Source organism: Zosterops lateralis (genome assembly GCF_965231275.1).
Source record: "Zosterops lateralis genome assembly, chromosome: 1".
Classification (NCBI taxonomy): Eukaryota; Metazoa; Chordata; class Aves; order Passeriformes; family Zosteropidae; genus Zosterops; species Zosterops lateralis.
In genome coordinates, this window is record NC_139762.1 from 46,852,425 (window position 1) to 46,878,608 (window position 26,184).

General features: G+C 41.8%; 2 protein-coding genes across 3 annotated transcripts in view; one reads left to right on the top strand and one right to left on the bottom strand.

Annotated features, from left to right (window-relative positions):
* Positions 1–2,039, bottom strand: part of ZDHHC3 (zDHHC palmitoyltransferase 3) — a 33,944-nt gene extending 31,905 nt beyond the window's left edge. The window contains exon 1 of one of the 2 annotated variants that reach the window (XM_083857071.1): positions 1,982–2,039. The gene's annotated coding sequence lies outside the window, so the exon portion shown is untranslated. The remainder of the gene's footprint in view (positions 1–1,981) is intronic. The other variant, XM_083857072.1, reaches the window with a different exon arrangement.
* Positions 2,040–5,173: 3,134 nt separating this feature from the next.
* On the top strand, positions 5,174–26,031 carry EXOSC7 (exosome component 7). The gene is made up of 8 exons (XM_083871901.1): positions 5,174–6,010; positions 7,357–7,458; positions 8,112–8,206; positions 12,840–13,002; positions 17,449–17,519; positions 22,115–22,238; positions 23,186–23,341; positions 25,896–26,031. Exons 1-8 carry the CDS (start codon positions 5,954–5,956, stop codon positions 25,998–26,000), a joined length of 873 nt encoding a protein of 290 aa, XP_083728027.1. The 5' UTR covers positions 5,174–5,953; the 3' UTR covers positions 26,001–26,031.
* The last annotated feature ends 153 nt before the right edge of the window (positions 26,032–26,184 follow it).

Below are 26,184 nucleotides of genomic sequence, written 5' to 3' on the forward strand. Positions count from 1 at the left end.
GTCTTCCCGAAATAATGCAACACACAGGTTTAAACTGCATGGAGTATGCAAGACACAGATTTAAACTGCATGGACTATGCAACACTGCTAGCTCCTGTTCTGTTGGAAGTGCACAGCAATCCATCCACTGAGAAAAGTAAATTCATATTAGGTAAGAAAAAGAGATTCATCAAAGCTGAGCTACCATTGCCCAGGATACACACATACTGCTGAAGACTGTCAGCTGTTGCCCTTTGATGATACAAAGGAAACTGCCCAGAAAAAAACACATAACTACTTGGGCACTGCGTCTGTGAAGGAATTAAGCATTCATCTTCTTGCAATCTGCTTCCATTATTTGGATTAAATTACATTTGTGTACTTTTGTCTAGTACCAAACAAGCAACTTAAACTGAAATAGAAACCCTTGTCTGCAACTACATCACTTAAAATGAAAATTAAAAGGAAGCATAAACATACATGAGAATACCCAATAGATGTTATTGTTACAGGTCCTAAATGTCACAACGAATACTTTGGGTTTTAGGCAGACCTGATATTTGCCCTTTTATAAACCTATAAACACAAAGAGTTTCTGGGTCACACCTTCGAAATCTCAGTGTTCAGTCAGACACAACTTACTACCAGCAGCAGGTCCCACTGGTGTCACAAACAGTATTGCATCAGTGAGGCAGCATGAAGAGCTACGCTGACAGAGTCATAGGCTTTGAAGGAGAGGATCTTTATTGCACACGGAGCTGCATTTTTAAAAGATGCAAGAATGGCGTGGCTTGCCTTATGATGACTCTTATCACTGAAATGCCTGTAACACTACACAAAAGACTTATTTGTTGCTTTCATTTAGCAAAGAAAAACATGGTCCTCCCTACTGCTTCTCTATGTACACCACTACACTACGAGACACCCAATGCAGTCACCCACTGTAACTCACCAGTCCCTCCCTTCTCTGAGATTCCACTGTATCAGAACAACCATCTAAATTGGGGCTCCTTTCCTACAGATCTGACATCGCACACACGCCTTTGCTGTGCCAGGAGCCTGCCACACTGTTGCTCTCTCTCATGCTGAAAAACACAGTTTATCTTTTCTGAATCAGGATCAAGCGAAAGAGATCTAAATGAACTCTGCTGTCCATTCCACACTCCTCACTGGTACACCCCGAGTGCAGAGCCCATCAGGGACCAGACTGCTGCCCCCTCCTCCCCAAGGCCTGTTTTCTTGATTGTTGAAGACTATTTCCTAACGAGCCGTCACGAACTCCTGCTTCTTCTTAAAAAATTACTTGACACGACTACTCCAGTAACATTTAGAGAGGCTGCCGTTCTAAACCAGTCTGGATCACTTGCTACTGCCAGGTAAAACTCACCATCCATTCCAACCCAACCCGCCCCATCCAGCCCATGGTTCGGCCAGGGATTGCCCCCCATGCCCGGGGCACACCTGCCATGGGACAGCCACAGCCCGGTGACCGGGGCCACCTCGGAGGCGACAGGGCCAGCTCCGCTCGCTGTCCGGGCAGGTCCCATCGCTGCAGTGCATTAGGGAATTACAGGACCACTGCAATCCACCGACAGGTCACAGGACCCCGGCGAAACCGCTGGAAGCTCCGAAAGGCCGCGGAGCAGACCTAAACCGCGTATTTAGCCCGGTATCATTGAACGCGTTCACCCTTCCGGTATTTAAAGCCCGGCGCTGGAGGGCTGCTGGCCTTTCCCGAGCGATGCCCTTAGGTCCAGGACACGACCCGGCCCCGGCCCGGGGACCCCGCTGAGGGATGCGGAGCTCCGCGGGGCCCTTGGGCGGCCGCGCCATCCCCGGGCTCCCTCACGGCCGAGGGGCAGCCGGACCCGCGGCAGCGGGGTGGCGTCCAGCGGCGGCCCGCTCCCTGTTCCCAGCTCTCCGCTCCCAGTTCCCGCTCCCGCCCCGCACACACCTGCCCGCCCCTCAGCACCCCCCGCCCCGCGCCAGCAGTCGCACCCACCTACCCCAATGGCCGCCGCCGCCGCCGCCGCGGGTCCGGCGCGCCCCGCCGCCCCCGCGCCGGCAGCGGCCCGGCACAGCACGGCCCGGCCCGGCACCGCACCCCCCTTCCCCTCCCTTCCCTTCCGCCGCCCTGCGCGGGGGTGGAGCGGCCGCCGGCAGGAACCAGGAAGTGAACGGCGGCGGCGGCGGCGGCGGGAGGCCCCGCGGCCCGGCCCTGCCCTGCCCCGCCCCGCCGAGGGCTCCCCGGCCCTGCCCTGCCCTTCCCCGCCCCGCCGAGGGCTCCCCGGCCCGGCCCTGCCCTTCCCCGCCCCGCCGAGGGCTCCCCGGCCCTGCCCTGCCCCTCCCCGCCCCACCGAGGGCTCTCCGGCCCATGGACGGGCACCGCCGCCAGGCCCCGCGTTACCCTTACACCCCGGGTGCCCGGGGCGGGGGAAATGCGGGTTTTGTGAGGGAAAACCCCGCACTTTTTTTATTTTGACGTGCGAACAGATAGTTCTGCCTCAGCGGGTAGCTCTGAGCCCTAGGAAGGTTGAGGGTGGTTGTGGTTTGCAGGTATCCAGAATCTGGTGGCACCCAGGGAAGAGCCGAGCAGCGCAGAGCAGTGAGGGTGTTTGGGGACTGCAGTGTCATCCTGAGGGGGAAACGCTGAGGGAGCTGCGCCTGTTCAGCCTCGAGAGGAAACATCATTAATGTGTATAAATGTCTAAAAGCAGGGGGGTATGGATGTGCCAAAGAGATGGAGCCGGGCTCCTCTCAGCGGTGCCAAGCACCAGGATGTGAGGCAATGGGCAGAAACTGATGACAGGGAGTTCCACCTGAACATGAGGAAGAACTTTACTGTGTGAGTGACCACACACTGGGAGAGGTTTGCCCAGAGAGGTTATAGAGTCTGCCTCGCTGGAGGTACTCAAGAAGTGTCTCCACAATCCTGTGCCATATGCTCTAGGATAGCCCTGCTTGAGCAGGGAGGTTGGACTAGAATGCACACTGGTGCATTCCAACCTGCCCCATCCTGTGATTCTGGGACATGCAGGTGTCATGTTCAGAGCCAGAGCAAGGGCTGACTTCGCTTGACACTCTCCACGTCAAGGCCTTGCCCAGGTATTAATTATGCAGTGCAAATCTTCACCTTTCAGGGGGTTGCCTCAGGCTGGCTTTATTTGGGCTCTGTTGATTTGTCGCAGCCTGTTTTGTGGTAGTGGGGGAGGGCCAGAAGTGGCTTCTGTGAGAAGCTGCTGGAAGCTTCCACCATGTCTGACAGAGCCAATCTCTGATGGCTCCGAAGATGAACATGCTGCTGGCCCAGTTAAGAGAGGCTGGTAATGCCTCTGTGATGACATATTTAAGAAGAAAAAACAGTGCACAGGCAGTTTTTTCCAGGGGTGGCAAGGCGGCAGTGCCGGGGCCATCCTGGCACAGCACACGGTGATGAACTGCAGCCACTGCCGTCTTGGTGAGCCCCACAGCAAGCCTCGCCTGCTTGGGCACCCCTAGCCAGCTTTGCTGTGAGCAGAAGGGCAGCAGCAGCAGCTTCTCTTTCCTGGTGTTCTGTGTGAGGAGAGGCGTTAAATAGCACCAGTGCCACAGTGGCCGCTGCTGTCTGCTCCGTGGCTGTGGGGCCACCTGGCCAGTGGTCGGCCAAAACATGGTGAGCAGCTCCCCGACACAGAACCTAGATGAGATCAACCTCTCAGCGCTGTAGGATCCTGCAAGAATCTTTGAAGTGGTGCAACTTGTGGTACCTACAAGCAGCAGTTTTTCTTCTAGTTGGAGAAGAGGAGGAGGAGGTGAGGACATGTGAGGGAGAACAACATGGAGACACTAAGGTCAGTGGAATTCCTCTGAGATTCCTCTGCAGGCCCTGGTGAGGACTATGGTGAAGCAGCTGTGCCCCTGCAGCTCATGAAGTCCATGGGGGATGCAGAGATCCACTCACAGCCCGTGAGAGAAATACTCATGCTGGAGCAGGTGGATGCTGGAGAAAACTCTAATCCAGTGGGAAACCTGAATGGAGAGAGAGGGCCCCCGCTTCCAGAGATAGACAGCCCTTGCTTCCAAACTAGAATAGCCCATCCTTAGAGGACTGCACCAGGTGGAGGAGTGACCCAACAGTTTTGAAAAGACTGCCCATGGGAGGGACCCCAGGGCATAGCAGAGGAAAGACTCCCCTCCCTGAACAAACAGAAAAAAAAAAGAAATCTCAAGTGACAATCTGACTAAAAACCCCCACATCCTGTCTCCCTGTGCTGTCAGTGGGAAAAAGGGAGAGGCTGGGGGGGAAAAAATAATGTTTTTAAGGCTTATTTTACTTCTCATTATCTTCCCCTGACTCCGTTAATAATAAACTTACTTTATACCTTTAAATTTGAACTTGTTTTGCTCTTAAAGTGTTTTCTCCCAGTCCTCATCTCAACTCAGGAGCCCTTTGTTAATTTTTTTCCTCTCCTCTGCCCAGCTGAGAGCAGGAGGAGGTCAGCGAATGGCTCTCATGGGTGCCTGGTGTTTGGCCAATGTCAAACCACAACAAGGGTCATTTATTTACCACAATGAAGTTAAAGGTACTGCTTTGCCTTTGTTAAAAAAAAAATAAAATCAAAAAACAAACAAACAAAAATAACCCCAACAAACCCAAGAAACAAATGGCATCCTTTTTGTATGATAAGCTTCACTACTTCCTTGTGATGGAATGTGAATGTCCTCTTTAGAAAGAAGTGCTCTTTAGGGCAAGAGGTTGCCTTCTGCCCTTCCTGAGGAAAAATGAGCCAAACTTGGGCTCCTCCTACCTTTGAAAAACTGCTGTTTGCATGTGAACAAGATTTGCTAGCTAAGCCTCTGGACTATGCAAGAATTTGATTAACATTAGGTAGACTCCCAGCTGGGATGGCGGAAGTGGGAAAAAATTTAACAAATCACTGTTTCCTGGCAATTATAACTGTTAGCTGCTGTGGGCTAAGCCATGAGAGCCAGGAACTAAGATGAGAGCCAGAATCTCCTCTCCCTGTGCTCTCAGTGCCCAAATGTGGCTCCTTTTAGATGCAGGTAAGCCGTGGGAAGAGTCCCAGAAATGCATCTGCTCTGCCCCAACTGCTGATTGATAAGCAGCCTGCCACAATGGGGCCAGATCAAGATAAAACTTCCAAAACCATCCTTTGCTCCTGAAGTTTGCTCTCACTGCATCATGCCACCTGCTCAAGTAGGCACAGCCAGGAATGCTTTGTACATTTGAGTGAACAAGGAGTTGTGGAAAGCTGGTTAAACTCCGGCAGTGTGCTGTGTAATCCTTGGGAGCCATGGATCAGAGTGAAGTCAAGATAGCATCTTTTAAAATGCACTGAAAATTACACACAGCTGTGCAAAAAGGCGTGCAAACTTACATTAATGACTGTTAGGAAACTTTCAATTAAGGCTGTAAAAAAAAAAATAAACACACAAAAAACACCAAGCCTTAATTATTGTTTTAATATATAGTGCGAGTTTTTAATCCCATTTCCCACGCCAGTCTCCCAGCGATATCTGGCACAGGACCAACAGAATCTCCCAAGGAAAGCATTTTCTTCCCTGCAGCCGCACCAGCCTTCCTTCCCCGCCCACCGCCCCTCGCCGGGACCTTTCCTGAGGCTAAAAACTCCGCAAAGAAAACGAGCAAACGCACAGCACTGTGACCACGCGATCCATTTCTGAGACCGAGCTATTTCCGCAGCCTCCTGCGGGAGCTTTCGGCAGAAAGCCGGAGCTTTGGTTCTATCGGCCTCTTGGACGGGACGTTTTGCGGGATGCGGGGGGCGCAGGGGGTCAGAGCGCTGTGCTACTCCACGGGAAAGGCTTTGCGGCTGCACAGCCCCCGCTGGGAGATGCTGGTGCCGGCTGGGCGGGCGGGACAGCGGCCCTGGAGAGCGGGCAGCTTCCCCACAGCGGGCGGACGGAAGGCAGGAAGCGGGTCACTGCGCAGGTGCGGCGGGAGGCGGCGGGAATGGCGTCCGTGGTGCTGAGCGAGGCGGAGAAGCTCTACATCGTGCACGGCGTCCAGGTACCGCGGGCGGCAGGGAGCGGGCTGGGCTGGGGAGGAGGGAGGAAGGAAGGAGGGAGGGAGGCCTCCACCGTTGTGTATGTGGCGAGCCTCTGGAGCAGTGATGGTCAGAGCACACCCAGCATCGGAACGGGAAGTAGCAGGCTGAGAGCGGGACGGGGATTTGTTTTCACAGAATGACACAATGTGCTGAGTTGGAAGGAACCCACAAGGGTTATCGAAGTCCAGCTCCTGGCCCTGCACAGGGCACCCCAAGGGGCACACCATGTGCTCGAGAGCGTTGCCCAAAAGGCTCTTTAACCCTGTCAGGGCCGGTGCTGTGACCACTGCCCTGGGGGCCTGTTCAGTGCCCAGACACCATCTGAGTGAGAACCTTTTCCTGATGCCCAACCTGAGCCTCCCCTGACACAATTTCAGGCCATTCCCTCGGGTCCTGTCACTGATCATCACAGAGAAGAGATCAGTGCCTGCCCCTCCTCTTCCTCTCATGAGGAACTGCAGTGAGGGCTCCCCTCAGTCTCTTTCCAGGCTGAACAGACCAAGGGACCTCAGCATCTCCTCAAACGACTTCTCCTCAAGTCCCTTCATCTTCATTGCCCTCCTTTGGATGCTCTTGGAGAGCTTAATATCCTTCTGTCCCCATTTGCTCCTCTTTCCTTGCTCTTCCCTGGCTCTTCCTCAAGTTATTGCCATTGGATAGAGTTTTAGCCTGTAACTTACTGAAAGAACATGAGTGGACAGAGGAGGAAGAGTGAAGGGTGTCTGAGGAGAAGCCCCAAAGAGAAAAGAACTGTATTGCTGAAATTTACTGAAAAACAACCCAACCTGTTTTTATAGAAATGAGCTGTATAGTATTGGAGGATGTTTAATATTCCTTTATGGAATACAAATGGATGAAAGTATTTGGAAGGCTAGTGTATTATTTTTGTCTGCTGGGGTCTTAATTACTGATGTAAAAGTACAGAACTTGCCTATCCCAGAAGGAGCTGGGTTGTGTTAGGTAAAGTACCACTTAAAGCCATGGCCTTTACAGTTCTGAAATCTGAGGCTTTCTTTTGAGAATTAGAAGGGCTTGGTGAAATTCATGTCTGCCTTCAGATTGCTTGTTGCAAGCTCTACATAAACGAGATATAAATGAAAAGGTATAGTTGGTTCTTTTGTATTCCATGGTGAAACTACAAGCTACTGCTTTTATATCCTCCTTACTGCTGCATTTGGTATAGGAGGAGGAAAGTTTAGAGTTACAGAGTTTTCGAGTTGTGGTGGGGTTTTGTTTGTTTGTTTGTTTTGTTTTTACTTTTCATTACTGATTCCCTTAAGTCCAATATATTGGTTGTCATACTTAGGAAGACCTTCGTGTAGATGGTCGAGGCTGTGAAGATTACAGATGTGCAGAAGTAGAAACAGATGTTGTATCAAACACAAGTGGATCTGCAAGAGTAAAGCTGGTAGGTAAATTTCTTAGGGGTCGGGTACCTTGCTGATGAAATTGTTCATTTGACTGGTTAAGCTGATGCTGTTTGTAGATGGGTTTGTGTGTGCAATAACGTGTGTGTATAGCCATAACTGGAACCATAGGATATGGAAATAATGACAACATATATGATTTGTTCAGGCTGGCTTGAGCTGGATTTACTGTAAAGTGCTTGGATTGCCTTCAGTCTGAACTAATCTAACATTTAATCTTGGAAACAGAAGTTGCTGTTTTGCCTAGTTTTGGAGGACACAAAGATTTCTGTTCCTGTAAAATGAAGCAAAACTACTTCTGACGTGTTGACTGTGAAGAAGATCAATGTGTCACCATTATGAAGGTTCTACTGTTTACAGAACCAAAATGGCAGAGGTAGTCTTGGATATTAAGAGTATTTTTAACTTTGAGAAAGGTAATATGCACGATAATTATTTGAAGAATCTTCTTGCACTTAATATTATTCTTCTAAAGACTTTTACTTTAAAAGAAAAAAAGTTATTTTAAGTTCACTCTGATAGAATAATCCAATAACTGAAAGGTAGAAATGTCAGCTTACCATAGACATTTAAATAAAATGGATAGTTCTGTAATTATAATTCCAGTTGTATGATGTGTTTTTTGTTTTAATAGGGAGAAACTGATATCTTGGTAGGCATAAAAGCTGAAATGGGGACGCCGAAGTTGGAGAAACCAGATGAAGGTTACCTGGAATTTTTTGTTGACTGGTTAGTATACTGGAAAATAATGAAATAGATCTAATATTTGGAATAAATGACTAATCAATTCTTGCCATTGTTCAGAAATTTATGCCTTCATTCCACTAATCTCCTTTAGGGGTTTCAGTAACAGAAGCAAGTTATTTTACTGTTTCAGTAGCAGTGAGTGTTGAGGAATTTTCTGCTGGTCCTGCAAACCCAAAAGAAGCAAATCATCAGGAGTTAAAGAACAAAAACATACTAAATTAAACAATCTCAAATTGCATAGCATCGCTGCAGCTGGAAATGAGTAATGGTCAAGTATACACACTTAGAACTGGACTTCATGACTAAAATGTCAGCTGTTGTTTTTACCATGATAAAATAGAGAAAATCTTTTTCAAAAAAGTGAGTTGGAAGAAAAGAATTGACCAACACAGACTGTACTTTATTTGTACATAAAGGTTTGCTTACTTTGTCTGTGAAAGCAGTGGAAAAAATTTGAAGTGTGTTTAGTACAAAACTTTGTTTAAAAAAAGAAAAACACCCAGTTTAAACTTCAGATGCAAACACTAATTAGAAATTTTAGTTACATATTTATCAGTGAATCCATCTTTCATTAATTAAAGGGGTGTTTGTTTTTAATCAGATTTCTTGCATTTTGCTACAAATGGACTGTTGCTTATCCTTACAGTCTTCATAGTGTTTGAACTGTGGAAGAAACTAGAAGAAAACTGAGAACTCTTATTTTCAGGTTGTTCTGAGATAGCACAGTGACATCTCAGTGTTGGTCTAGACTGTCTGCAGCCTGAGACTACAGTATCCGTGTCTTGCAGACTTACCAAGACTGTTCTTTACAATTTAAATTGCTTTAGTGACCTCTCATAAAAGTCTTGGCATTGCCAAGTCGGCTGCTTTGCATGTGACATCTTTTCATTTTTCTTAAAAACAAAAAAATGTTGCTACTCTGACATTAAACCAATTATTAAAGCTAAGGTATGAGAGCTACTAAGTGTATATCTGATAATCTTTCTGACCTAATGGTCTGTGTCTGCCTTAACATTGATATGTCACATTATGCAGCTTTATCTAAGACTGCCTCTCTACATCAGTATGCTTTAGTTAACTGTGAAAACTTAGGCTTTAAAGGAAAGTACTCACCTGTGAATTGATGGTTTGTTTAAAATTGCTGTTCAAAAAGTAACAGATGGGAAGATGGTCTTGAATGTGGTCCTGCTGCTAGAACTCATATATGGAGTGTCTTAAATGATACATGTTTATTGTTTTGGGGTTTTTTTCTGGTTGTCTCCATATGAAGAAAGCACTGACGGCAGGGATATTTCCTTCCTAAAAAAAGTAGTCTCTGGACCCGTGGCAATTCTGTGACACTTCGTCTGTGTGTAAATAGATACTAGAAAAACTTCAACTTATTAGATTGATGTTAGCTTGTATTTTCTGTTAGTCTCTGCTTCATGGGATGGGAGGGAGATGGGGAAAGGTGTTCTTTAGCTTCCAGAAAGACACAAAAGACAAAAAGTGAAATGGAGGCAGCTTGTTCTCTGTCAAGGGGAATGAGCTGCTGTCAGTACATTGATGCTTTTCCAGACTGCCACTGGGTGGTAGTAACTGAGCATAATTCAATACCCTGAATCTTCTGGTGAAGTTCCTGTGTGTTCTATTTGGGTTTTATATAGTTGAAGCTAATAATAAAAACTCAGACTGCAGTGATTACTACCTTAAAATGCTTATTTCCTGAAACTTTCGTGGTTTCTTTTACTGATGAAAATAATAATTTGCTGAATTGTGTGTATAATTCTCTGCTCCAAACCTCTATTTCTCTTTATTCTGCTCTGAGCCCTTTACCTGAAATCTGAGGAGCACACTTAGTCCCATTTTGAGACAGACTTTAATGCAAGTCTCTGGAAGGGATGATTTTTGGGCACTAACTTGTGATCCTAGAAATTAATTACCATAAAACAAATGTGTGTCTTTTGTGGTATTCTTACTGCCTGTCATCACTGGAGAAAGCATTCATCCTGGCCCTTGATGTTGAAAAACTTCTATGTCTGCTTTTCTCACATTTGAGTTTTGTGGCTGGTCTGATTTATCATTTTCAAACTGTAAGAAATAGAAACAAGGAAAGCATCTGAATTCCTTGAATGCATCAGATTTTGTTTGTGGAATTAGGGAAGCAAGAAATATATTTGTCCAGATCTGACCATCTGTAGATTACAGTATATTACTGCCCTGAGCAGTAGTTGAGAAATGTTTAACTGTTGCAACAGAAGGAGTTTTGAAATTCAGTAGAGATCTGTGGTTAGAAGCATCATTATGCTTTAAGAGGCATCTTTGATTGTTAGGCAATGTGACACTGAAATGATTTTGATAGTCTTGAAGGTTACATGCTGCTTGGGTGTAGAAATTCTGTACCATTACTGTGTTGTTTCTATGCTCCATAAGCCAAGTTTTTTATCATTTTCTAGTGTGTTAAGACATCTCCTTTCCAAATTTTGCCCAGTATGTTACTGCAATAGTCTGTAGGCATTAGGTGGCAGTATTTACTAAACAGTTATAATAATATCCTGTTAACCTTACTTCATTATTTCACTTTGATTGCAAAGAAATGAAGTGTTAAAATAATAATGGAAAGTGAAATGTACAGTGATACTCCAGCTGAGTCTTAGGTTCTTTGTACTCACTGTCAAAGGAAGTGTTCACTTGTAATCAGAAAATACAACATTTGATAAAACTTTGTGTTTAGGAATAATAGTGAGGGATAGATTGAAGTTTACATAACCTTGCAACTTGCCATAGGGATCATAATGCTTGCATAAATATGCTTTAAACAGAATGGCTTAAACAGAATGATCTTGTTAGCTTGCATAAAAGCTGCTTTCATGGATAAGTGCTTGTTTAATACAATCTGAAGACCTGACTCAGCACTGAGTTATATGTAGATAAGATCCTATCTCATAAAATTGGTGTCTAATAACCTTGAATAATATTGTGTGTCACACTTGTAATCCTTATTTGTGTGGCAAATGTAGTTTGGAAGTGCAGATCAGTGCTTAATTGGCTGTAGTGCTTCTTTGTATTTTTAAGCAAGTATAGTGCTGTCTGTTTCTAGTAGCAGCAAATAACTTCTTTAAAATCCAGTAGTTCTGCCTGGCATTCAGTAGTTCTGATTCATCAACTCTCCAAAAAAACAAATTGGGAGAATTACTGTGAGGTAAGGATAATAGTAGATAATGATATGTAAGCTTATAGATTCTGCAGTATTGTTGGCACAGCTCACTTGATGGTTTAAGTCATGCATTAATAATGTGAATCTTTAGTTGTTTTGGTTTGTTTTTTTTAAAGGTGACGGGATTATATTCCAAAGCTTAATTTTCTGCTGTATTTTTGTATTCTTGGTGTGTTAAGGTTTTGTATCATCATGTAGACACAGAACATTCTTACAGAACATGAGAAATTTGCCCCGTGAGGTGCCCCACCAGGAGGATATGGAGGTGTAACCATTACAGATTTTGAACACACCAAAACCACTTCTGTGTAACTACTTCTGTGTAATCGCTTCCTTTGATATGTTCTCTAATGAGAAATTTATTTGGTAGAGGTCTGACTGGTTTATTTTAAAGCAAGATTTGCAATGCTGCCACAGATCCACTGCTTGAGAATATTCTTGCCCTCTCTATAACCAGAGGCTGGGTTTGGAATCTTGCCTCATTATTTTGCTGTATATGCTCTATTTTATTGTTCTTTGGAGGCAAGACATTTTTTGTTTGGTTTGGGGTGGTTTTTGTTTGGTTGGTTTGGCTTGGCTTTTGTTTGTTCGGGTTGTGTTTTGTTTTTTTTGGGGGGGGGGTTTGGTTTATTTGGGGGGATTTGTTTTGTTTTTGTTTTGTTTTTTGGGTTTTTTTGTAAGCCTGTTTTCTTTTATTGTTAGAAGTTTTGTAGCTGCGTACTAGGCCACAGCACCAAAGGACTTTCTTGCATGACTGCTCACAAGTACCTTGTTATGTTGGAATCAGCGATGTGAAGACCACACACTTTGTCAGATCCCTTCAGGAAAAGATGATGTTTAGTTGCTGTTCTCCATAAGCTGTGGAGAGTAACGACGTGGCTTTCTTTAAGGGACTTGCTAGCAGACAATACACTCAGTAAAGAAATTACCAATTAAGGTTAGGCAGTCACGTTACTTATAATAAATTAGTTTTCTACTTGTCATATCATCATATCTTTCTCTTCTTAGCCAGTCTTTTAATAATTTAGCATTCAACTCTTACTAGACTGTCTCAGTAGCTGTTGTGAACTTAGTACAGATGTCCAATTTTTTTTTTTTTTTTAAGAGTTGAAGTGACATAAAGTGACAGTGTTTAAGAAATAATCTCTGAGAAAATTTACCAAATTTTACTTTGATTATGGCTGGAGAACTGAAAATAGTAGTGGGATTTAGTTGGTATTAGTATTTGTATAACAAAATGTCAGTATATTATCTGCATCAAAACCTTCTCTTATGCAAAATGGAAATAATTCCTTTTCAGATAGGATGCTTATTCTTGTACAAATAAATCCTTAGATACTTTTAATGCTTAATATCTAAGAAATATTATTTGGGCATTTGCTGCTTCAGAAGTAATTATTCTTTTCTTTCTTTATCTAGTTCTTCAAATTCTCCTGAGTTGGAAGGCCGGGGAGGAGAAGAGCTTGGCACTGATATAGCAAATACACTGTACAGAGTATTCAGCTGCGAGAACTGTGTAGACTTGAAATCCCTTTGTATTAATCCCAAAGAGCACTGCTGGGTTCTCTATGTGGATGTATTGGTAAGTACAGAAATGAAAACTAAGATTCAGCAAAATGTTTCTAAGGCAGACACTGACTTAGCATTACCTCCTGTATTTTCTTATTGAAAAAAAAGCTTATAATGAAATATAATGTATCACAGCATGAATGGCAGTTTTCTTTTGAATTTACTTTGAGTAGTTAATCACTAATTTCAGCTTCCCTTTTTCTACTCTTCTTGATGCTGCCGTTCCACTGCAGAACTAATAAAACATTGAATACTCCAAATCTGTCTCAGATAAAAAACAATGCTCTTATACTGACAAGGAAACTGCCACTAAAGAAGGGTAAACTTCTCTTCCAAGCTAGATGTAACAGCAAATATATTGTTCAAGTGAATGTAAGTTATCATGTGTGTGTGTTAGCCCTAACAGAACTATACATCTGTTTGGTTTTTTGTACTCTTAGCACTACAAATTCACTAAAGTAAAATAGAAACTTTTTTGGCAAAGATAAGTTTAGCCTAGGTGCTTTTTGATGAAAGTTGTATATGTGTATTAAATGAAGAAGATAAACTGAATATTCATTCCTATGACAGTAATGGAAACTGAATTTTATGCCTACAAATCCGATGCAAGCAGCAGCTCAATTTCCAAAATATGCTGCATTTGAAGGACTCTGTCATGGGAATTTCAACAGAAGTCTGCAACGTTTAGACTCTGCTGAACATTATTTCCAATTCTTATTGGTCCAAGGTTGAGTTTCTGTTTGTCAAATTTGGAAGTGAAAATATGTTAAGGGATCTTACAGCAATCCATTAGGGTCTGTGAAATAATGTGCAAAATGTTAAGCTGTATGGCCAGAAAATTAAATACAGGGTTTTGCCGAACAAAACAGGAACATTTAGAACATTTAGACTAAGACCTAAATAAATGTGAAAATTAGTTCACTAGGTATTTAAAAAGCAGTAGCATTAGCCTAATTACACCAGATACGGTACAACAGTTCAGCTACAAAATGATGGAGTGTGTACCTCTGCTGAGTGCTTTAACAGCCCCAGTCACTGGCTTATTGCAGCTTGGCTTGGCTTAATGGAGAATGGAGTGTTAGTTCTGAGAAATCACACTGGGGCCTTTAGTTACTAGGTAATTACAAGCAGAGGTACAGAATATTAAATGCTGTGCTTATTTAAGCAACATGCTGCTTAACATTGCATAGGCACTGCATAAACAAGGATTTTCATAAAGCTGTCTGATTCTGTGTATATATGTATATACACATATCTGTATATATATACACACACTGTTCTGTTTACCTTTTGTTTGAGATATAGCTGGTCGCTACCTGATTCTTCCTGGATAGATTTGTTGATTGTCCAGAGTTACAGAGAAAAACAGCTTCCATGTTTTCATGCTACTACTTGTATCACAATTATGAACATCAGGGCTTACGTTATGTTAGGAATTTTACATTTAGCTCTTTTTACAGTGCCAATAAAGAGTCTGTTGCAGAGTCATAATTATGACTCTAAACTTGATGAGTCTTTTTAATGTTATATTCTGCAGAGGTTTTGTGTGTGAGCCATTGAAAAGCTGTTGGTACAGTTAGAACGAGACACTGTTAACATTTCTCTCTTACTCTGTTCCACCCCCACCTTTTTTTTTACCGCCTCAAGCCTCTGTATTTTCACATTCTTGACATATTTGTAACATTTCCTTTTCTAGCAGACATGTATATTGTTTGTGATAGTGTATACCTAATGCAGGTGCTTGACACCTACAGATTTTCCTGAAGCTGCTGTTTCTGAATCATTCCTTGAGAATTCTACTTTTTCTAGGGTGTAGTGTAAGGGTGACACTTGGGCTAATGTAAAGAGCAACTCATATTATTCGTCATTTGACGGGGACAGATTCTGAGTATAAAAACAACACTCATGGAGAGTCCTTTGGGTGATACTTTCCTTCAGAATTCCTGGAAATTGTTTACATTGGTGTTTGTGTTGCATAGTCACATTGGAGGGAAAATAAACCTTAAATCATGAAGACATAAGGCTGAAAATACTGTTACCTTGTGGTCAGGTGTGAAGGTACTTGTCTGGAAGTCTCTCATTCCAAAAGACAAAGTTCGAGAAGGAATGTTATGAGCCTGGAAATACTCCATTAGCCATGTGCACTTTGGTTGAAACACCTATGTTCAGCTCCTGTGTGTAAACAAAATTTTACACATGCAACGTCAGAAGAGAAAATAGTGTGTTTTGCAGTCATGAAGCTTTATCAATTAAAAACGTCTCTCAAATACTTTCTAGTGGTCAGTGTACTTGGGATGGGCTAGAATTCTATACAATCAGACTGGAAAAAAATAACTTCAGCCATGCACACCACAAAAATGCAGACTTACAGACAAATTGAGATGGTGTTAAAGAGAATATATACCTTGACCTTTCAGAGTATATGCATTCTTTCTTAATAATGGAAGGCATTCCACTTCCAAATAGTAGTTTATCAGCGTGAAGTACCATAAAGGCCTATTCTCATCCTCTCTGTGTTTCCCTCAATTTCTTTCCTTTTCTAAGCAAGCCATTGATGTCACAAATAAGCTTTTAGGCATTTTTGAGTGGGTTTTGGTATATATATATAGTCTTCTCCCCATAATTTGCCCCAACAGCATGCTGGGCTAAGCAAGGAGAATCAAAGTGTGCAATCGATTATCATTCCCTACTCAGTCACGGTAGATTGTTTGTCAGGAGGACAGGGTGCATTAGGTTCTCTTGAAATTTTTGCAGTTCACTACTGAGCACGTTCCAGGATCTCCTCATGTTTTCTGTTCCCCCTGCCCCTCTCCCAGTCTGATTAAAAAGAAATTAGGAATCTCTACTTTTGGAGGAAAAGCTTCTCTGAATAAGGTGAGGTCTACAATATGTTATCTTTTCTTCCCCATAACTTTTTCACTTGCATACCAGTAGATTAAAAGCAGAGAAGAGCCCTCTGCTTCCCATAACTCACAGTTGTGCAGACTTTCTTAGTCCTAAAAATAACTAAATAAATGGGGGAGTGTCAGTACAAGGTATTTAAGTTGAGAAAGGTGTTTCTTTGTGGAGGAATTGCTGCACTATGCTCTGCAGGCAGTGTTCCTTGCCTCTAGGAGACACTGTAGTACAGATAAGACTTTAGAACAGCAGTCTGAACACAAGCCTAGCAACAGTGCAGGCACATCCCATTACTGTGTTTTAATAACAAAGATATTGTGAGCTTATTGTGTTATCGAGTTTAATCTAATAATGACCGAAAGGGGAAAGTTAACCTCTCTGTATCCAGCAGCTGCTTGCAAAGAAATAATCTGATCACCTTTGTATTTAGCTTTCTATCCCAAGTTTTTGTCATTCTTTTTACACTATTCAGTCTGTCTTCATAAAAAGTAACTGTTCTTACAGAATGTCTCATTTATGATTTGCTCCCTGTGCAGGAGTTTATCTCATTTTTAAATTAATTTTGAAGAACAATCAATGCAATCAGGATTGCAGAACATGTTTTGCTCTCATCATACAGTGTAGATTGATGTCACGGAGAAGGATCCATATGTTCTTGCCAAAGTAGTTCCAAATGCCTGCTCTGTGTGTGTTCTCAGGAAATAGTACTGGCAGCTGAGAGCTGAGCTTGTCAGAGCAGTGACAGTAGGCTATGGACAGACACATCTCGGACTTGTCTGGCAGCCTGCAGAAGGTATTAGTGCATTTGGGAGCCCTCCCTTATTACCTTGTATGCAGTGCTGCTTTTCCCTGTGACTGTTGTTCTCCCCATCTTCAAGGGAAGAAGCTGAGCTAGGCTCCCTCCACACACTTCACTTGTTGATAACACTCATTTGAAATAGACTTTGACATCAGGCTCTCCTTAGATCACTTTCAGCTGCAAGACAAACCTGACGATGACTCTTTCCCATAAAGAGAATAAATCATGATGTGCCTTCATAACTACACCTTATATAACTAGCTTTCCATACCATGTTCTCGGTGACAGTGTGTGTTTCTTCTGTGAAAGCAATTCTCCCAGTTGGTTTTGTCCAGCTGATATTTTAAAAAAGGCTCCTCTTCGAAATAAAATATAGAAAATTGATTGGCTTAATGTAACACTAAAGAATTAATGTGATGAGTTTATAAAGGGTATTCTGTTCATAGTCTAGTTCAGAACTTTAGCGCAAGAAGATTAAGAACAGTGGTGGTTTCATTTCAGCTTCTATTATTAAATTTTATCATTAATTTTATTATGAAGTGCATTAACTCTTCTATTTTGCATGTATAATACAGTTAGCTGAAATCTTGATTTCCTATCTGTTTCTTTTCATAGATAGGCTTTAAAGACAACTTTGTTTTTTAAAAACCTGTTCTGGTAATTAATTTTCTTCGTTTTCAAGTAGGTTTAAATAAAATAAAGGCTTCATTTAAAGGCCTTAGCCTGATTTTCTTTTAAAGATATTCTTCTTTTCCTCCCCAGTTATTGGAATGTGGTGGGAACATCTTCGATGCTATCTCTATTGCAGTGAAGGCAGCTCTCTTTAACACAAGGTAAAGCACAGATCTCATTTCATGTGGGCGGAAGTGGCATGGGAGGTGGAAGAGAGGTACTTCTCAGTCAGCAGAGCATTTTCAATGCTTAAATATTTAAATAAGAAGTACCCAAGACAGCTTGCTTTCAGATACAAGTCATTTGCATGCAAGTAACATGAACTAATGTTATTTTAATTCAGTTTCTAATGATCAAGTGTGGTATCGCCTGTTACGCACAATCATGCTCACAACATAACTTTTGTTGTAGCCAGATCCAGAAAAAATAGTCTTCACCATCTGGGTTTGTAGCAAGTATTTGGAGGCCTTGGTGTTAATGCCTTGTGTGTTTGAAATAAGTATTTATTGATATGTGATGGTCCTGAATAAGAGGCCCTCTGTCAGTGTGACTACTGATTCGTAACTAGCCCTGATTTTCCACTTTTGATTTTGTTCTGATTAACTGTCAGCCTACAGTTCTTTTTAAAACAAAGAGGAAAAACATTAGAGTGAGAGATTGTAGGGAGGGGGAAATGATGTGTCTTTAAAAGAACTTTGCCCCATGCACTTCAATTCAAAGAATGGAAAAGTAAAATCTAATAGAATGAATAATGCAAGTCTTCTGTGTGTGTTTTTAATAAGATTCACTACAATTTTTTCTATTGTTTTTCATCTTCTTTATCCATAGGTGAAAAGGAGTACAGAGCTTTGAAGCACCCTTGAGAAAAACAACCTAGTGAATAGCATTGCTAAAAAACTTGGCAGGAATAGCTGGCAGAGGTGCAAAACCTAGACTCCTACAAGCATAAAGGTTTTAAAAGCGGATCTCAAATTGTTCTTCAGCATTAAATTAGAGATCTGCTGAAGTCACTAGTGTCGTTCTGGCTTATTTAGCAGGGAATCAAGGCACACTACTAGATCTGGAAAAGTACATGCAAAAAGAAGAGGAAAATATGCTTTTGAAGACAGGCAGTATATCAGGTTTTAAACACTTCAAAAGGGATAAGGGGAGATCCATCTGAGACTCGAAGTTGTATATGTTGCTGAGAAATTTCTCATGTTAATCAAGTTCTCAGCAGTAACCCTTAACAGTAGATTGTTTTTATGACATTAAGAAATATTTTTGGAAATAAAATGGCTCACAAAGGAGTTGGCAGTACAGTAAAAAGAAGAAATGCCTGTATTTCTGTGTGTGAGTTGCCAGGATGCAAAAGTCATACAGTTAAAACGGTTACTACCATGTGAGTTGTTTTGCAGATCTACAGCTCATACTTTATTTATAAAGTAACTAGGTCTTTTTTCTTACTTGAACCAGAATAAAGAGAGATGATCATATAAAAAGTAATGAATTAAATAAGTGAATAAAAGAAAATCTGTTGCCCTGGGAACATGGACAACATGATGGAGAGTGTAATTATTTTAATGTTTCTTACTTATTTTTATTCCTCTTACCTCTTTATATAATCTTTAAACTGTGGGCAAACATCACGAATCTTGTTGAGTATCATTTCAAAATGTGGCACAGTATGACACAGCCTGTTCATTTTTTACCTTTGAAAACCCTGTCTTATTGATTTGAACAGAGAATGCTAGTACAGCTCATCTCATGCAAGCTAAGAAAGTCAAGAGGTGAAATTCAAAGTGAAAACCCATTGTTCTCATTCACTATTCCTCTCCCTTTCCCTTTTTTAGCTGCTGGGATTTCTTTGGATTGACACAAGATTGTATAAGAGTAGTTGCCTGTTCTCCATAAAATATTACTCTCCAAACAAGACAAGATGTCAATTTGAAGATTGCTTCAGATTAAGTGTTCTGAAGTGTGTTCGACATGTGTCCCTCTTTGACTCTTACTTGCTTCTCATATTTTGTTTACAACCAGGTTTTTGTACTAAGTGCTTTCAGATCTTGGCCAGCCTTGACTAGAGCATTGGAACAAAAAGCAGGGGAGCTAAAGCTGCTGTTGTTTCTTTGAAGCTACAAAATTTTAGATATTCAGATAGGCATTTGAAAACTTCAGCTTCAATTTAAAATCTTGCTCTAAGCATTTTTGTAATATCTGTGGACACATCTTGCTTTAGAGCTAAGTAAATCCAGCATCATCACTTAAGGAATTTTGTGCAAGACTTACAGGATTTAAATCCTTTGAATGCCTGACCTGACTTGTTCTCTCCCCATCAGGCATGGAACAGTGACAATAGAACTGGTTTAGGGGGAATATTTATTTACTCCTCACAGTTTTGTATTGGTCATCAAGTTCTAAAAACTACAATCAAGATCACAAGATAGGAGATACCAGATTTTCTTCTTACTCACATCTCCCAGATGTTTAAGGATGGATTTATTAATGATGGAGGTTGATACTGCAAAATGTGCAGTTAGCTACTGTGTCAGGACATAAAACTTGGTTCCTTGCAATGTGCCTGCTTGCAACTGAGGCTGCAGAAAATAGGCAAGTTACAAAAATGACAACGTTTATAACACAACAGCCCTGCAGATACCAAGGTTTTTGCTGCACAGCACGGTTGAGGCAGAACTGGTGCCTGCTTGGAAGGGTGGGACTGCTTTTGCATTTGTGAAATCTGGACCTGCACACACAGAATAGAGCACTGTTTGTTACATGAGTGAGTCTTGCTGTACAGATCTCTGCCCTGATAAGTTGCAGAAATCAAAATAGAAAAATAAAAGTTGTAAAGTAAACATGTACAGCTCATTCTCAAGATAAATCTTCACAAGGAAATCTATGGTGTTCTGGAAAAACTTTGTGCTACATTCACTTTGCATAGTTTTTGTGTCCATATACCCCCTTTTTATGCAACTGTGATGCTTGTGTCTGATCTTTTTGCCTTTGCAGTATTTCTAATTTACACCTCTCATCTGTTCTTGGCCAAAAAAGCTCCTTGCAGGCATTTTTCAGACATTCATTCTGGCAAATTTTTCTTGCAGACTAAACACTGTTCTGGTTTCAAAGCTATTTTAGGTTGGATTTAAAAATTGCTTAATCTCACAGATTTTCTTAAAATCTTGCTTTGTTTTTTAAACACTACTTTGGCACGTACAACTCTTGCATGACTTAGCTGTTGTCCACTGTTGTCCATTGTCCTGTGTAGCTTGAGGGTTAGTTGCCTTGGTACTTAATTCCATCAACTTCTAATGGAATTATTTTAAACTTGAAAATAGGCTTTGATGCATTTCTAATGAGTTGGAAAACATTTGGAGTTTCATTTCTGGAAAAAGCACACATCAAAATTGTTCTGCTTACTAGAAGTCTTGGTTTTGGGTTGGCTCAGGCCAGTGTGCTTGTAGGGAATTTGTTGTCCCTGGAGCAGGGTTAGCTGTTTTGAAGTACTTGCCACTATGACTTCTAGCCACAAATGACTAAAATATTCTTCCAAGGATCAGTCAAAATCACTTTGTGTTGGTGGGAGCAAATGTTCATTATATCAGTCCCTATCTCCTCCTCTTTTAAAAGAAGAGCTTTGTTACAGAGGGCATAAAAGAATGTAACCTCCAGAGTCTAGTTATAAAACACAATGCTACTGTAAAAGCAGGAACATAAAACCAGATTGTGGTTACTGAAGTTAGCTGTTTTGGGACATCTTCAAATATTTTGTTTTCAAATGCAAATGTGTGAAAGAGAGAGTAGTGTGGGTAAAACACACTGTGTGTGTTTTACTGGCCAGTGATGCCAAGTCTCTCAGTCAATACTCCATCCTAGCAGGCACCTGGATAAATGATGGGATATAAGATACTTACATTCTTGGCAGCTTGAGATACCATCTTCTACTAAATTGTTTTAAATCACTTTGTTCATTACGCTAAGGAAACTGCCTTAAATCATCCCATAAAGCTTCCATTAGATGGCTATCACAAATACAATGTATGTAGGACTGATAAGGAGCCTGTCTAGCTCATTTGTGAGAGAGCTCATCATTCACAACTGAGAAGAAAGCGTTTCTTGGATTTCTGCCTGGGTTTTCATCACTGCTTTGTCCTGATATGTTATATATTGCTTGTATGTCTGTCCTTAGAACAGTAGAGTATCTTGCCAATCTTCTCATCTTGCTAGAGAAAGGATTTTACTGATGTCACCTTTTCTCTTCACCCCAAATCTCTTTAGTTGCTGCTATTCTTTCCTGAACGGCTTTACTACTTGTATTTGGTACTGATGTCACACCTTTGCCAAGCAATGCAACTGATGTAATCCTGATGACTTTACTGTTGTCTGCAAGGTTGGGAACCACAGAACAAAAGAATTCAATCTTGGTAATTTGTCTCCTGTACATCTGTGGCATTCCTGTACAAAGAAAGAATTGTTCAGAACTGATTTGGGCAAGTTGCAAACAAATTTCTCCTCGTGTAATAGTGTAAAAACCAGCTCAAATTTTAACTGTTTGACTGATGTAAATATGATGATCTTATCCTAACTATCTTCCCACTTACAGTGTTTTCTTTGTAGTCTCAGGGAGTGAGTTGTTAATACTTTGATCGCATTCTGTACTGTTCTTCTAAATATTTTGCCTCATTTAGAAGACCAGGGACTTCCTGGAGTTGTGACTGTATGACAGCTGTATTTGTTATGTGTTGTGGCAATGACTCTACACCTTTTGTTTCCACAGAATACCCAAAGTACGTGTTCTGGAGGATGAAGAAGGTACCAAAGAGATTGAGCTCTCTGATGACCCTTATGATTGTATTCGACTCAGTGTAGATGAGGTGCCCTGTATTGTCACACTAAGCAAAGTAAGCCTGACAAATTTCTGACTTTCTGCCTGGAGACTCCAGTTGCTGTTAATTTCACCTGCCAATTATTTTTTCCCTAGACATAAAACTAGAGTGACAGAAATGGTCAGTGTCCACTATGTATTTATTTGTTTGTCTTTGGCCTCCTAATTAAGACCTTTTGCTGAATAATGATTTTTTGCACCTCTGACTTGCAGGTTTCTACTTGATGCATTCTTAAAATGCATTTTCTTGCATGCAGAGAAGTTATTATTTTTTATCTGCTCCTTCCTTAAGATCCAGAGCAGCAGATATGTCAGTATGTTCAAACAAGAGGTCGCTGTGTTCAGGAGTGGAGGTTGTGTGATCTGCCTGGAGTTACATGCTGAGAATTTGTTGCTGAGGGCAGAACTCCATTTTCAGGGTGCAATAGCATCCCTTTCCATTCAAACAGGTTTTTTCTTCCATATATAGCACACAGCTAACACAGTTGGTTTTATGGGTACTGCATTTTCCATTGCTAGTGTTAGTGATTGGCTTAGGTACCTGAAAGTTGGCTTGGTATTTCTTTTAAGCAAATTGCATAAATAGTAGAGGGGCCATTGCTGAAATGAGGGCTCACCTGAGTCTTGGGATGTGTAATTTTCAGGTAGAGGGGAGCAAAGTCTATACTTAGAGTTGCAGGGAAAGGTAAATTTGGAGTTTCATACATATGAAAGGATGGTAGAAAGGAAAACAATATGAAACAGTGACATGCTTATCTCACCTCTGTTGTTTATGTACCCATAATTTGGAGTCAGGGGCTGTTTAAATCCTGTTCTAGCAAGTCAATCTCTGACTATTTCCAAAGGCCACGTGATTTTAGGCTGGCAGGCTGTAGATAAGTAACAAAGCCACCACTCACAGTTTGATTTCTCAGTGGGGGAGCTTTGAGAGCTGCAGACTAATGCATTGTCACTAACTTGCAGATTGGATATAGGCACGTGGTGGATGCTACCCTTCAGGAAGAAGCCTGTTCTTTGGCAAGCCTGCTCATTTCAGTGACCAGTAAAGGTGCCATCACTTCTATGAAGAAGGTGGGGAAAGGTAGCCTGGATCCTGAGAGTATTTTTGAAATGATGGAGGTAAGGAGTGTTGAGCAGTTGACTGTCTTGGGTGATACTGGATGACCTGGAGCTTGGGTGTACAGAAAGCTTCAGTAAGAGCTTTTAGAGCAGAGACCTTGGTGCTTTGATTTGATGCACAAGAACTTTGTGAAGGTCACAGGCAGTTTCTTTGAAACAGATTCTAATGTGAGTGGACACTGTCAAAAGCTTATAGATGCCTGAAATGTGTGGTACTGATGTTTGTTTCAGGCAAGTACTTCACAGCTGTAGGACAGTAAAGCTTAAGCTGAGAAACTTTGAGAGTATTTTTAAAGAACATGTTTCCTCTTCTATTGTTTCTTTCAAAGACTGAAAGAGCAAAACTTCTAACATGGTAAAGTCCCTCTAAGAGTAGAGATGGTGTTTGGAACTGGTGGTGCATGGTGTTCTAGCACAACCCATTTATTTTATGATGAGCTTACTGTTTTCATTTTACTGTTGTTTTTCTTTGCTTCTTTATTGAGTTTACAATCTGTCTCTACTTCATAAAAGTACTAGTATCCAGATATTGTCCACATTCATGTAAGATCCATTTTAAACCTTTCTTCAGGCTCTTCTTAAATCTGTTCTCCAGTGTAAATTCTCATGCCTGGGTTTGGCCTTGAGCATGAGACAGAAATGGGTGAACTTGAAAGTCAAAATGAAAATTAGGTACTTCAAGCTGGCTGTGTTTCCTAGAGACACAGGGCTAATTTCTGCATGGCCCTAGTGAGGAATGCTGAAGTTGGAGCCAAGTTTGACAACAGTATGTCTCAAGTGGGAATTTCTGAGTGTATGGCACTTGACAGAATCATAATGTCAATCCAGAGTGCTAGTCCCAATGGTACCAGTGGGCATTTTGTGTTCAAACATGCCATTTATTTCCCCCCTTACCTGGGTGGAGAGGTGTTGTCTAATTCCTCTGCAGGAGTGAGAGATAAAGCCAATCACAAAAAAAAACGCCAAGATGTTTTCTTTAAGGTCAGAGATTATCTGTTGGTCCTGCCTTAAACGCAACATCCTGATTAGGATATCAAGAAAAACAAAAGGGCCTGGGAATGCCCAGTGGAGGAGCTGAGTAACCTGTGTCTGACACCTCTACTCCCAAATGATTTGGCTGCAGGTCAGAGCATGTGCAGTTTTTCGTCACTGGTAGAGAGCAGACATTCTAGGACATATCTCTTAGGAAGGGAGTTTCATGGGAAAGCTTTAGGAAGCTGCCAGCATTAGGCTTTTTTAATGTGTTTATGATCTGATCCACTAGAGAGGCAAGCAGGAATAAGATGGCAACAATGTGGGGTCATACCAAAGTTCTGCGCAGTTCCCACTCACTTTGACCTGGAGTGAGTGATGTCATCCTACATTTGAGGAGAAGAAAGTGTATCAGCCCTCTTGACTGTGCACTGCTTGCAGTGATCTTTGTCCCAGTGCAGAGCTGTAGCAGTTCTCATTCTTGTGCCCCGCCCCACTATTTATGTAGCATGGCTCATGGTGTCTAGGATTGACAGCTACCTTGCTGCATCAACGCTCTTCCCAGATTTCCTTTGATACCACTGTCCATATTTCTGGCACCTGGCAATTAAAAATGTAGCTTATTTTCAGGTTTGTGCATGGTTTCAGTAATTGTCACCAGGAGGTGAAACAGAGTTTTGTGTCAGGCCTAGGCTTTGCTGCCTAGATCAGGAGCCAGTAAACTCATTTTATTATAATCTGCCTTTGGCTCTTTAGGGTTGGGTGGGCTCTTTATTTCTCTTTGCAGTCAGTATTTCAGGTCATTTAGAGAGACCCTGGGAAAGCTCCAATAGGCACCACTGCCTCAAGGTCTGCATTTCACCACTGCCCAATGTTTCCCTGCCCTGTGGCTTGCACAGTGATCTGCACAGGTGGGATGAGTAGAGGTCAGCACTAGAGCTAATCCTGTTGGGTTTTCACTGCTGGAGTTTATTTCTGTAAAGAAAACATTCTGTTCACCACTCCTTGGACGGGACAGAATTATACATCTTATGAAGGATCTGCCCACAGAGTGATTTGGTGGTGCAGCCAGTGTGCATTTTGGGCTTCTCTGGCCACAGGACAGAGTGTTCAACTGGTCTAAATTCACTCTGCTGATTCTGAGCACATTCAGAAGAGTCTACTGAGCTTTCTAATAGTAGGCTGCTTTGCTGGTCAGGTGTCTCTTGTCTTCTGGCAGCTAGAATATTGCTGCATGCTCTGTGTGCTGGGTAATTTGAATGTATGCTTGTGCCTGATGTGAAGTTAATTTGTATTCCTGGGTGATCCAGCAATGTGCAGATCTGGTGTTAATGATTGTGGGATGCTTCTCTGATGAATGAGAGCACTGCCTTTGTGTGTATGTTTTTCCAAAACTTAATCAAGTTAAAATGAAACTTTCACCACGATTATTTTTCTAAATTAAAAGCATATTTTATGATACCAGCTGGTGTATATGAATCATCAGAGGGAAACTATTTGTCAAAAGGAAGTGTTCCATAAGAGTTGTCTTCCTGTAAATAAACATATGTCTCAGGTTTGTTTTGCTTTCTTTGCCTTGCAGACAGGACAAAGAGTAGGCAAGTCACTTCACGTAGCCCTTCAGAAGATTTTGGATGAAGAAGAGAGTTTGGGGACTTCACGACCAAAAGTTGGATTTCTAGGATGAGTTTTTATTAAATGTTCAAAACTGTTTTTAATTGATTTTGCAATCTTGTCAGTTTGTATATAAAGAAAAGGTTGGGGGGGTTTTGTTCCAGTAGAGTCATCCTCCTGGCTAAGAGGCTTTCAAAATGTTACTAAGCATAAAGAAAGCTACAGTTAAATGCAAATAAGAAAATTTGAGGTGCTTT

What these genes read in the sequence shown, in the direction of transcription:
- EXOSC7 (XM_083871901.1), top strand. Translation starts at nt 5,954, where the DNA reads ATGGCGTCCGTGGTGCTGAGCGAGGCGGAGAAGCTCTACATCGTGCAC. An exon ending in ACATCGTGCACGGCGTCCAG is followed by an intron (nt 6,011 to 7,356) that starts GTACCGCGGGCG and finishes TGTCATACTTAG; the next exon opens with GAAGACCTTCGTGTAGATGG. An exon ending in GCAGCTCTCTTTAACACAAG is followed by an intron (nt 17,520 to 22,114) that starts GTAAAGCACAGA and finishes TTGTTTCCACAG; the next exon opens with AATACCCAAAGTACGTGTTC.